This window comes from Juglans regia, chromosome 1, assembly GCF_001411555.2.
Source record: "Juglans regia cultivar Chandler chromosome 1, Walnut 2.0, whole genome shotgun sequence".
Taxonomy (NCBI): Eukaryota; Viridiplantae; Streptophyta; class Magnoliopsida; order Fagales; family Juglandaceae; genus Juglans; species Juglans regia.
In genome coordinates, this window is record NC_049901.1 from 5,912,576 (window position 1) to 5,926,176 (window position 13,601).

General features: G+C 33.4%; 1 protein-coding gene across 1 annotated transcript; it reads right to left on the reverse strand.

Annotated features, from left to right (window-relative positions):
* Positions 1 to 3,139: 3,139 nt before the first annotated feature.
* Positions 3,140 to 7,372, reverse strand: LOC108988229 (glucan endo-1,3-beta-glucosidase 2-like). The gene is made up of 5 exons (XM_018961429.2): positions 7,229 to 7,372; positions 6,965 to 7,073; positions 3,918 to 5,171; positions 3,753 to 3,780; positions 3,140 to 3,602 (listed from the first exon to the last, which is right to left on the reverse strand). The coding sequence occupies exons 2-5, from the start codon at positions 7,020 to 7,022 to the stop codon at positions 3,452 to 3,454; spliced, it is 1,491 nt and encodes a 496-aa protein (XP_018816974.1). The 5' UTR covers positions 7,023 to 7,073; positions 7,229 to 7,372; the 3' UTR covers positions 3,140 to 3,451.
* Between the last annotated feature and the right edge of the window lie 6,229 nt (positions 7,373 to 13,601).

Consider the following 13,601-nt stretch of genomic DNA (forward strand, 5'->3'; position numbering starts at 1 on the left):
ATTTATATAGATGGGAAACTAGGGTTTGTTAAATAAGCTAACTGTCTGACCACAATGTTACCCAAAATTACACGATCAGTGCACCAGTTGCAACTTGAAAGTAAACAGTAACGTGATTTTATATCTGAATAAAATATTATTTTTTAATATTATTATTATTTTAAAATTTAAAAAAAATTAAATTATTTATTATATTTTATATAAAAATTAAAAAATATATATAATAATAAATGAGATGAAATAAAATTATTTCTATATTTAAATGAAACCTAGTCACGGGAAGAAAATAAAATGATAATCATGATTTTTACTGTTCATCTATATTTTTTATTTAATAATTAAAAAATAACTATTAATGTATTGATATATTTTTTAAAAATATATTAAAAATATTTAATATGTTAAACAAAATACCAACGGCACAATAGCAACGTCTAAAAGAAAATCTTCTAAGAGCATATTCATTGGCTTGGCCAAAGTCCAATAATAGCTAAACTTTAGTCAATATGTACCAAAAAATCACCACATTGGATTGGGCATCTCTATAAAATTTTAGACTTCTGCTACAGTGATTCTTCAAATTTATAGGTGAACAGTAGGTTAGCCAAATATTAAAATATTCAATTCTCACTCCTCTCACAAAATATGTAAGTATTTTTTATAATTAACAATTTGGTTCGATTTATTTTATTAAATATAAAATGTGATAAAAATAAAATAATTAGTTAATATTAATTAGAATATTAATTATTAAGTTAATTATAATATAATTAATATTAATATTAATATTAATATTAATTTAATATTTAATAAATGTGATACATATTAATATTAATTTAATTAGAATATAATTATTATTAATATTAATATTTAATGTTAATTTAATATTTAATAAATGTAATAAATATTAATTGAATTTAATTAGAATATAATTATTATTAATATTAAATTAGTAGAATTATAAAACGTGATACAAATAAATTAAATAAAAAAATTATTAAATTAATAATATTTTATTATTATATAGAGAGTAAATGGTTAATCTAATGTGGAGATTAAATTTAAATAGAATAAGTAAATGTAAAAAAATGTGATATTAACTAAATTTTGAAGATGAATTTAATCAAACCGATGAGAATGCTTTAACCAGATGTAGTGGCCTTTTCCATTTTACACCCACCAATGAAGTGGTGACACCGTGACACATAAGCAACTAACACAATTCAAAGTATTCCTATGCCACATTTTGAGAATTTTGAAAATTTTGAAAATCTTTTGTCTCATTATTATAAATTTTTAAATTTTTATATAAAATAAAATAAAAAATTTAATTTTTTAAAATTTTAAAATAAAAATAATATTAAAAATATATTTTAATAATATTTTATTCAAATTTTTAATTTTAATCTTAATTCATCTAATCTAAAATAAGAGGCCTAATTGTCCGAATTTAATATAAAGTTCTCTGTTCTTCTCAGTTTTCACCCTCTCGTTCCCTCTCTATTCCCTTTCTTCTAACCAGTTCGGAATCATCGAGAACCTTATGGGAACTCACAGTCCCAACCCTCCAGTCCCCGACGAGTCGGCAGCACCAAACATCGCGAATAATGCTCGCTAGTTGGTTCATTGACAGTCCAATACTCTCTCATTTTCTCTATATCTGTCCAATTTTACTTTTTAAAAAAATGAAAAAGGAGATGATGAAAGGGACATGACAGCCATTGCTAGTAATATTTATATATATATATATATATAAATAAATAGATTAATGTTAAGTATAAGTTTTAAGAGAAATGATATTTATAATCGTAAGTGTGCAGTATCGTACAGTCGTTTTAAAAAAAATGAATAAATATAAGATTCACATGAAAATAAATTAAATTTTTAATAGAAGATCTCACTTTTTTTCAAATCGACTGTACGATATTTGCGCATTTCACGATTGTATATAATATTACTCTTTATTTAAATAAAATTTATTTTTTTATAATGACATGTATACTTATTTATTTAAAATTTATACAAATCATATCTCATGAAAGTAAAGGATAGTATTGATGATAGGCATAATTCTAAATGATTAGACGTATCTAGTCCTAGTAACGTTCTTTCTAGTGTGTTGTTTAGAGCTAGAGTATGTGGGGGGGGGGGTTTCTCTGATTGACTACCGTGGCCTTAGGCCAGAAGACAAAATACAAACTGCTTCGATGAGGCCGAGGTCGAGTTGGTTCATGTCTACTCTGGGTTAGCGCTCATCGCTCATAAGTTTTTCACAAATCTATCTATTAAGCTTGAAAAATCGCAGATCAAAAGTACAAATTCATTTATCTCTTCCATTGAAGTCACAGACTCATCATCGCTCTCTGTCTCTCTGGAACAAAACCAAATATCCACAAACAAACTTGGTCGTGTATATGGCTGACAATGGAGAACATCTGGTTCGATCTTGGTGAAAGACATGTGACTACTTAAATTTTGATTCTAATCTTTGTGTGCGGTTTATTTTTAAGAGTTATTATATTCATCATCCTTATCTCACATGCTTGTTAAAATAAAATAAAAATTATGTGCATGATACAGGAATTATGAGTAAAATTTTTCTAGCACAAGGAATATAACGTGTGTAAACCCTTCCTTGGCACCGCAGCCGTTTCAAAGGGACACCGAGTCCTAATAAAATATTTATCTCTATCTAAGCTATCATGAGGAAAAATAGGCTAAAAATTCTAAATTGATATTGTGAAATTTTATATGGATACTCAACGAATTAAATACGAATATTTGAATTGGTTATGGTTTCAATTTTGAAACAGATAGTCAGATATTCATTTTATAAGATAGTTCTTCTATTTAAAAGATAAGTGTTATCCACATCACTTACAAGATTTAATTTATAAGATTCAAATTTTAATATTTATCTTTCATATCAAATCATGTTGCATAAATATTTTATTGGATGTGTTATCCGAGCCAACTTGTAAATAAAATTTTCCTTTAAAACAATTGTGAAAAACACAATTTTTATTTTATTTTTTTATTTTATTGGATGATACAGTTCTATCTTTGGAATTGACTGAGAGTGCAGTTCTCTTCGAAATAGATTAGAACGCTCTGGAATTTTAGAAATAAAGACTGAGAGAGCTAGACAATTGAGATCATTCACAGGAGTCAGCAGTTCATAAGATAAACTAAGAAAAGACAGAAGCAGTTGAAGCAATGTTTTAGGAGGAACATGTATGCTGGCCATATAAGAAGGATAATGGTGGTCATATCACGAAGATTGAGAGCGAGGGGAGATGAAGCACATTACATTCCAGGCCATACAGCTTATTTTGTACAAGATTGAATTGTTCATCATCCACTCCCTGAACGATCTCCACGGGCAAAAAGCTCCTCCAAGCACCATCTACCTCGAAACTTTTAAGTGACAGACTGCATCCTATACCACCATTTACAAGAATATAACACTCCATATTAAAACTCTGATAACGATGAAGATACTTGGTAAACCAGCACCGTAACTATTGCAGCCTGAAGAGTCCGAACTTGTGGAATTCATGGATGGAGCTGTGATATTTACCAGGGAGCCATCCTTGCCAACACTGCATGCACATATGTAACAAACAAAACATATTAATTAATCATCTAGCACATTGCTCTACAAAAATTTCTTTATTGTTGTCTCAAATCTCGTTACTATAATCAACTTAAAAAGATGTAAAGGGTTGGTCATCAAGAAATTAGAATTTTACCTTCCGGGAAACATACAAGAACCATGACCTGCATCATTGAACCAATAACACTGTTAAAACTTGCAAATGCATTATTGGTCACACAAACTGAGACTAAATACCAAAAAGAGAATCAAATGAAAGAAAGACATGTTGCCTTCTTTACAGGTGCAAAAGCGATCTTACTTGGATTTGTGGTGGTGATTGCAGCCACCCCATTGAAGTCACATGACCCAGAATCCTTCCCCATCTTATGATAGTAAGTGTCAAAAGCATAAGTTGCATGTGCAAGCACATTGTCTGGTTCGTAGCATGGTTTTCCCTGCAACAAAGGTGAGCAATCCACCTTGCCTGCTCCACAAGCCCAATCTAATGCAGCCTGAAGCATCTTCGGATCAGCACCATTCCTTGCAGTACAGTAAGTTTGGTTTGTAGTGTCATTTGCTAACACCATTCCCGATCCTGTCAAGTGTAAGATGTAAATGGGCGACCCATTTGCATCAAACAATCCCCAGTTCTTCTCTGAGACTGGTCCACTTTTCATATCCTCATTATAGAGCTCATATAGATAGGTACTAACAGCAATTCCAGGGTGCTTGGGAGTTCCAGTTTTGTTCAGCACATGCCTTATCAAATTGCTGTTATAAGAGTTGGCATTTTCTAATGTTGCATCAGGTTCATTAGAATCGCCTTTTGAGGGCCAGCCTGATTCTGTCACTATGACAGGAATGTTAGTAAAATTTAGAAAAGCCATGGCAAAGTATGCTGCATCAACCATTGCATCAAAGACATTAGAGTAATGGAGAAGAGTATTAGCATCAACAGCTTCTTTAGTTGGAGGGAGAGGCTTGAAGAGTGCATAATCTAGGGATATTACGCCATTGGATTGCATATAGTCATAATAAGGGTAAATGTTGAGCATGAAAAACGAGCCAGTAGACTGCAAGAAACTCAACATGGGAACCAAAACAGGATTCCATGTGCGATTAAAGAAGGCTTGGAAAGGAGGGAATGAATCAAGGATAATTGAGGAAGAGAGAGGTGTCGAAACTTTAATTTGATGGTCTAGGTTGGATGCCACGAGAGCGGAATGAATGAACTTGAGGGCACTGACAAGGACTGTCGCGGCATTTGGAATGGTTGTTAGCACCTCAGAACCAACAGATATTGCTGTGATATTGGTGGCTGGGTAATGTGCTACGACATTGTGGGAGACCCAGTTAGCTGCAGTGGAGTTTGATTGGCCAATTCCAAGAAGCTGTTCATTGGGGACGGATACCATGACTTGGATGCCTGTGTTTGCAAGTGCAATGAGCATGGCACGGTCGGCATTGTATAGGCGGACATGTCGGATTTGTTGGGCTTTGAGGAGGGCTACTACTTGAGTTGGGTGTGGCATGTCTGATAGGTCTGTTCCTATGTTCACACCAATAAACGCATCTGCAAAAAATGAAACAAAATCGAAGGTTGTAGCAAGTAACATGCATAGAAACAAATACATAGAACATTTGGGAGGAAAATTTGATTTTTTTTTTTTTTTTTTTGTAACAATTTAACTACTATTTATCCAAAAAATAAAGTTAACTAGTATTTATCCATAGTACTAATAAGTTATGATGTCCCCATATTTAAGTTCGTGCACTAGTATGGATCAATTGAAACTTAAGTATCCTCATGCTCAACAAATGTGTGGATTTTCTGGTACTGAGAACTGACCACACCCACAATTAGCACCAAACAACCTGTTAAATTAATGTTTGCTCTTTTTTTCCTAGATGGTGAGAGAACTAAGGCTTCTAAATGTTGAAGTATCTGCATTAGAAAGAACATTTAAAGAAATCAAAATGTTTTGGCAAAGCACATGCAACTTGGTTCAGAACAAAGATTGGTAAGAACAAAATCTTACAGAACATGCAACTCCTGTGGCTATGGGTTAAAAACCTAGAGAAGATCATAGCAGTATTAAATACCACAACTCCAGCCCATACTATTGTATACATCCTGTGTACATGGGCTATGCATATTGTTTCCATAAAAAGTAAAAAATAAAAACCATTCATTATTTATAATGAAAAAAGGAAAACATCTCATTTCAGAATAGAATGTCATTCGCCTTGTTAGTATTGAGTAGTACCTAAGCAGCTAACTTTCCAAAGGTGAACAATCCCAGTCCTTTATAGTTGTTAAGGGCTTCTCAGACTGGTGTCATTGCTTCAATTTGAATAGAGAGTAGATAACAATGAAAAAAAATGTAATCATTCACTCATTCACAGCAAGACTTATAAGTACATCTGTTTTTATATATGCATAAACATAGAGAATGCTTTAGTCACAAAGAGATTTCACAAAAATAAACATACAAAATGACGCGGTTCCATCCAATAGGTAAGATCTAATTTAAACCATATTAAACTACCTCACTTTGTGAGTTTATTTTTGTGAAATACTTTTGTGGCCAAAGCATTTCTCTAAACATATTTAGTCGGACTGTTATTGCTAAAAAATAACATATAAAAGAAAATAACAGCAGCCCGTTGCTTCATAATAGAAGTATAAAATAATTCAACAATATGGCTCCAGGTAACATTTCATACTCCGCAACCCCCTTATGTCCTCCTTTATTTCAAAGACTGTTCATCCGGGCCGGAAAAAAAATCCGGCCCGGTCCGGAACCCGGTTATCCGGAACCACCGGGTTCCGGTTACGGTTTTCGGCCCGGATTTGATCCGGGCCGAAAACCGCATTCTAATAACCGGTTTCATCCGGTCCGGACCCGGGTATGAAACCCAGGTTCCATAAAACACCCGGTACCATCCCGGGTTTATATAAATGATGAGCTACTAAACCTCATATGCAAGAAGACTTATTTTGGAACCAAAAAAAATAGATAAATAAACAAACTACCTACAAACATACACTTACTCGGTAAACAGAGAGTGAGAGGGACCATTTTCTTTCCTTATTTTGGCCCATAACTTCAATTTATATGCCCTTAATATGAAATCCTCCTAAGTCTTAACGCAAGGTGGGGTGACTAAGACATCATAGAGAACACATGCAGACAATGTCAAATTCATTACAACCTCTAAGAAGCGACTGAGATACCAAAATTTTAAGTGAAATCTAAGATCGGAACTAATCAAAAGAGAAAATACCAAAATCAATTACTACCAACAGAGAAAGATTATTCAAGAAAAAAAAAAACACGCATGCGTCAGAGAAAAGAAAGCCACCTTCCTCAGCAGCAACTGCAGAAGCTGCTAGCAAAAGAAGAAGAATAAGCACTGCCATTGATTCTATAGTGGGAACCCTCAAAACAAGAGAAGCTAGCGTTCAGAGAATCTGAAGAAATCCAACAATAAAACGAGAGAGAGAGAGTGAGAGACAGAGAGAGTGGAAGTCAGAGTATGAGAGTGGAAAACGCTTAAACGAAGAAAGAAATAAGTGAGGGTAAAGGTAGGGGAGATGAAAGGAAGAAAGACAAGTGTGGTGCCCACAAATCACGTGGAAAGTTTTTCTGCTCCATCTGATGACGATTAAGGAATCAATTATCTGTGGGGTTTTTCAGGGAATCAAGCAAGAGCAGTGCCCAGAAGAGTGAAGGGAATAGATATACTAGAAGGAAAATGCTATAGAAGGAGGTACCCAACCCAAGGGGAAAGGGAAGGCCCCGGACAATCTGTGGTTGGATTGGATAGCCGTTTGCAAGCTTTTTCTTTTCAGTTTTGTTGGTACATTACAGTAGTCATTTTGTGCATTGAATATCTGCCTTTTTTTACGAGGATAGACTCAGAAAGTGGCTCACACAGTGTACAGACAGGCCGATAAGGAACAGGCATCACTGAGGACAACGAAATGACCCAGGTTGCCTCAAACGGTCATATTTACCGTCCTTTTATTTTGTTGTTATTATTACGTTCGGTACTTAATAGTGTAAACTGATGTATGGTATTTATAAGCATAATAATTTCCTTTGGCGAACAAGAAATTATTGATTCGTAAAGAAATAAGTCAAATTGATAGACCGTTGTTATGCTCCATAATTGTAAAATTTAATTAAGGTATCATATTTAACAAATATTTTTTTATTTTATTTTTTACTTTTAAAAAATTTATTAAATTTTTCTATTTTTATTTATAGTTTTTTCTTTTTTTAAATTTTATACTATTCATGCTCATGCGTCGTCTTCTATTTTGTTGATATGGCAGATAACTCCCACGTGAGTATTTTCCAGATGGAAAATGCTACTTGCCCTGCTGGGAGCTCTCGCTGGGCCTGTAGTATTTTTTTATTTAGTTTATTTAATTTTTTTTATACAGATATTTTTAATAATTTAAAATATTTTAAAAAATAAAATAAAAAATATAATATTATTAAAAAAATATTTTTTTAATCATAAAATAGAATAAAAAATAATATTTATTCTACTTCGTGATTAAGGAAGTATTTTTTAATGATTTTTTTTTACTTTCTGATTAAGGAAGTATTTTTTAATGATATTTTAAATTTATTTTATTTTTTAAAAATATTTAAAAGTGTAAAAAAATTAATATAAAAAATAAATTAAAAAAATACACATAGAAAAGTACATGTTAAACCCAACCGGAGCCTCCAATGAGACTGTAGCATGTCCATTTTGAATAATTAAAAAAATTATAATATTATTAAAAAATACTTTCTTAATCATAAAGTAAAATAAAAAATTTAAAAAATATGTCCATGCTACAATATGTCCATTACAATATTTTTATATTTTAAAAATATTTAAAATGGACATGCTGCAGTCTCATTGGAGGCTCCGGTTGGGCTTAACATGTACTTTTCTATGTGTATTTTTTTAATTTATTTTTTATATTAATTTTTTTACACTTTTAAATATTTTTAAAAAATAAAATAAATTTAAAATATCATTAAAAAACATTTCATTAATCAGAAAATAAAAAAAAAATTAAAAAATACTTTCTTAATCACAAAATAGAATAAATATTATTTTTTATTCTATTTTATAATTAAAAAAATATTTTTTAATAATATTATAATTTTTATTTTATTTTTTAAAATATTTTAAATTATTAAAAATATTTATATAAAAAAAAATTAAATAAATTAAATAAAAAAATACTACAGACCCAGCAGACTGCAGATCCCCAGCGGGGCAAGTAGCATTGTCCTTTCCAGATTGATGGAGGTATTAATTTTTCGAAGTTCCGCCATAATTACAGTACTACTTAAATTGTTTTCAAATTTCAGATGCCACTTTTTGAAAAAGTCAAACCAGAACGTAATTTTCCCTTTCTTCTGTCGGATGACCAATATAGTCTCTTTAGGAAAAACTATACTTTTCACTACTTTAAGAAAAGAAAAAAACTAAAAAAAAAGGTATATCAAATTTATTGATTACTCTCATTTGTGAGAAAAACTATATTTTTCACTATTAAAAAAAAAAAAAAAACGGTATATCAAATTTATTGATTACTCTCATTTGTAATAGAGAAAAACCGTGATTACAAAATCCGATACCTGGAGATTACAAATATAAAAAATATTGAGTACAACGCCTCATGTAAGCGGTGCGTAAACTCTGGTTGATGTGAAAAAATGCAAAAACACCGTTTCGAAAAACTGGAGTGCACCGTATTGAGGCTTTCCTCAGTTTCCCTCTCCTCAGTTTCTCTCCTCAATTCCCTCATGCTCTTTGCATTTCTGTTTACGCACCTTCCACGCACTAAGCGCAGCCTCTTCAAAACCATTGCAAGGCTTGGTACACCAGCTGCACTGTATTAGAAGATAATTAATGAACAATAACACATCGTTGCAAAAACTTCTAATCTATATTGAAGAATATAAATCTTGAAATTGGGAAAAAGAAAATGACTCAATTGCCCAATGCATCACAGCAGAGAGAATAGTAAAATGCAAAATTAAAACAATTTAAAATTTCTAGAGAGAAACCCAGTTATGTGATTGATTTACTTGCTAGGGAAAGACGGTTCGCTTCCTTCTCACCCAGAACAACATGGTCTATTCTTAGTTACGTACCCAGAAGAGGCTTGGCCTTGTTGCTTTACAAATTCCCAATGAAATGCCACTCAATATCGCCTGGAAGCTGCAAATGACGAAAAACTACCAGAGTTAAATAACTCTTATTATAAAGGGACCTAAAGAAAAAAGAAAATTTTACAATTTTCATAATTTGGGACCTTTAAATAAACCAAAATAATAATTCGTTCAGAGACATATACATTGATACTCATACTCTATTTGGTTGCGGGCCAATTGCATATAATAAAAAAAAGAAAATTAATAATCCCAGAGAGAAGAGAAAGAAATAAAAGAAACGAACTTGAGGAGCTTTCTCAATGAGCTCTTGAACATAATTTTCCCCGAAACACTGATGTCCGGCATCATAGACTTGGCGGATAAGAGAGGCCGATTAGGTCTTGCTCACAATCACCACTCGGACACGGTCAAACCCACGACCAGAGCGCTCAGTTGCTAGATGGGCATGTCAAAGCACAGACGAAAAGCTGCTGCGACGCCTTCTGTGGCGGCTGCGGAGGGGGCCATGTCAGAGTCGCACTGCACAAGTACGGCTGCCCCTCTCTTTGCTCCAGATTGTTCACCAATACTATTTAGAGCATTGATTGTTATACCACGTCCACCGATTATATGCCGCTTGCGCAGTGGCGTTTGTATGTAGCATAATTGAACAAATATATATATAATATCCCAACCCATGCATCAAAACATGGAAACTACACTAAAAAACAAGTCCATGGACAACTCCAGAAAATACACTGCAAAGACATAAAAACCTCTGCAAAACAAAGTTAGTACACACAAACATTCAAATGAAATAGGCTAGAGACGAATACGTGGAAGACCGATGGAAGACCCAATTTGTCAAGCCGAATGATACCTTTCAAAAGGCGTGGTAACTCCCAATCATCCTCATAAAAAATATTACGCCCCTCTTCACCTTGACAGGCTAGAAGATATGCAGCTTGATTACCCTCACGAAATTGATGTAAAACTAAAACATTAGCCCTTCAAGATCTTTTAGCATTTCCTCCCAAAAATCTCATAAATACCAAACAGTGCATTTTCCGCTATAGAGCCAGTCCACGACCAACTTGGAGTCACTCTCAATAATAATGTTTACTAAGTTAAGTTTTTTACAAAGAGCAATACCTTCTCTAATTGCTATAACTTCTGCTTCATTATTGGTGTCAATCCCAAAATAAGCTGAAAAAGCTCTCTTAACTCTCCTCGTCTCATCCCAGATCACACCACCTCCACCATTATTCTCCGGGTTACCACGACAACTACCATCACATTTTAACTTAAACCACCCCTCAGATGGTTTTTACTAGGCCACCAACTTATGGCTCCTAATCGAAACTGGCACAACCTTCAGGTCAAGAGATGATAGAAAATGCTCCTCAGCTAGAGACAAGGTCCCTATCTTGCTTATATCTCTCGCTAGCCTATGAAGCCAGAACTTAACTGCAACCCAAACACTCTAGGCACTTTGAGGTTTTCCTTCCATCCTAGCCTTACACCTACTATGCCAGAGTTTCCGAGTAATCAGACATGACACTAAACCAACCAAAAACCCTTTAATTGACGATTTTTTAGCACATGCAAACCAAGACGAAACACGAGCCCATCAAGTGATAGTCTGCATACAAGAAACTCCGAAAGCTATACTAGCAATCTCCCAAACTTGTCAGGCCAGACCCCTAGAGTAAAGCACATGATCTAAAGTTTCACACTGTTTTCTTTTGCAGCAGTCACAACTAGAAGCTAACGCAATCCCCCTGTTTTGCACTCGTGCAACAACGACAAGACATTTAAATCTCGCTTTCCAACTACAAACTGAAATCTTCTTAGGAATACTATTATTTCATATCCAATCCATCCAAGTAACTGACTCACCGTTAACCCGAATGATCTTCCAAGCACTAGAGGAAGAAAATTTACCTTCAGTATTAGGCTTCTAAATAAAGATATCCTCCCCCTCCTTATGGGCCACAATATTGGAAGTAATGTTATCTGCCCTGTTTTCCTCAACCAAATCGATCAGCAAGTCAAAATCTCAATTATTATTTAGCCAACAATCTTGAATTTTGAGATATTGATTATGGACAATATCCACCATATCCGAGAGAGCCCCGAAAGCTAGCCAGCGATCATACCAGAAAGAAGAATTTCTGCCTCGAACCAACACTTTAGCATTATCACAAACCTCAGGTAAGACAGAAATCATAGCCCTCCATAAATTTGATCCATTCGGACTAGCGGTAGACACATGTTTCCTCTTAATATACTTCACATGAAAAAAGGACGACCATAGATTGTCCACCAAAAAGAATCTCCAAGCCATTTTCATATGAAGCACACGTTGGACTTCTTTTAAATCTCTAATGCCCAGGCCTCCCTCACTAGTGGGTTTGCAAATCTTACGCCAAGCTTTCCATTTAGATTTAGGTGAACCATCAACATTACCCCAAAAGAAAGTCGACAAAATGGAATTAATTTTTTGAATAGTCACCAACGAGACATTCATCACAGCGAGAATATGGATCGCCATAGAAGACAAAACATGACGCAATAAAATAAGACGCCCCCCTGCGAAAGTAAATTGAACTTCCAACCAACCATTTTCTTCTGAATTTTTTCCGCAAGAGGTTCAAGAATGCGAGCCGTAACTCTACCAGAAACCAAAGGAACCCCCAAATAAGATAAAGGAAACTAACCAATCTTAAAACTTGTAGCTCTCACCAGGCTACGCATCCTCGAAACATTAATCAACTTAGAAGGAAAGAAAGCTGATTTTTCTTTGCTCATAGCTTGACTAGACCAATGCTCATAAGTCCCCAAAGTGTCCATAAGCCTTTTCACCGATCTCTTACTGCCATTGACAAAGACCAGAAGGTCATCAGCATATAATAAGTGCGAAATAAGAGGAGCACCCGTATGATGCTAAAAACTTTTAATACGACCCTCGTCGAAATTTTTAATAAAAGCCTAGTCAACACTTCATCCATTAAAATAAAAAAATAAGGAGACAAATGATCTCCTTGACGCAAACCATGATAAGGTTTGAAAAAACCTTTATAAGTCCCATGCATCATCACCGAAAATCAAGGTGATTGGATACAATCCCCCACCAATCTGCAAAAATTAGCTGAGAAACCAAAACACTCCAAAACCCTAAAAAGGAACACCTAATCCACCCGATCATAGGCCTTAGCCATATTAATTTTCACCATAACATTCCCCCAAGTCTTCCTGTTAAGATAATTAACTATTTTTTGGGCGAGGATAATATTTTAAAAAATGCTTCGCCCAGGTACAAACGCACATTGTTCCATAAAAATCAAATTAGGAAGAAGCCACGTCAGACGGTTGACTATGATCTTTGAAAAAATTTTATAAGCCACCGAACAAAGACTGATCAGGAGGAATTTATCAAATTATATTTTTCACTACTTATCTTTTAAATTATCAAAACTTCATTAAGGCCGGTTGGATGGTGAAATTGTTCATCTCATACCATTTCGTTATTATAATTTTTTCAAATTTTCATATAAAATATAATAAACAATTCAACTTTTTCAAATCTCAAAACAATAATAATATTAAAAAATAATATTTTAACAATATTTTATTCAAATTTTAACTCTCATCTCAACTCACTAATGGCATCTAAAGGCTCGTTTGGATACATAAATAATATCATCTCATCTCATCTCATCATTACAACTTTTATAAATTCTCACACAAAATATAATAAATAATTTAGCTTTTTCAAATCTCAAAACAATAATAATATTAAAAAATAATATTCTAATAATATTTTATTC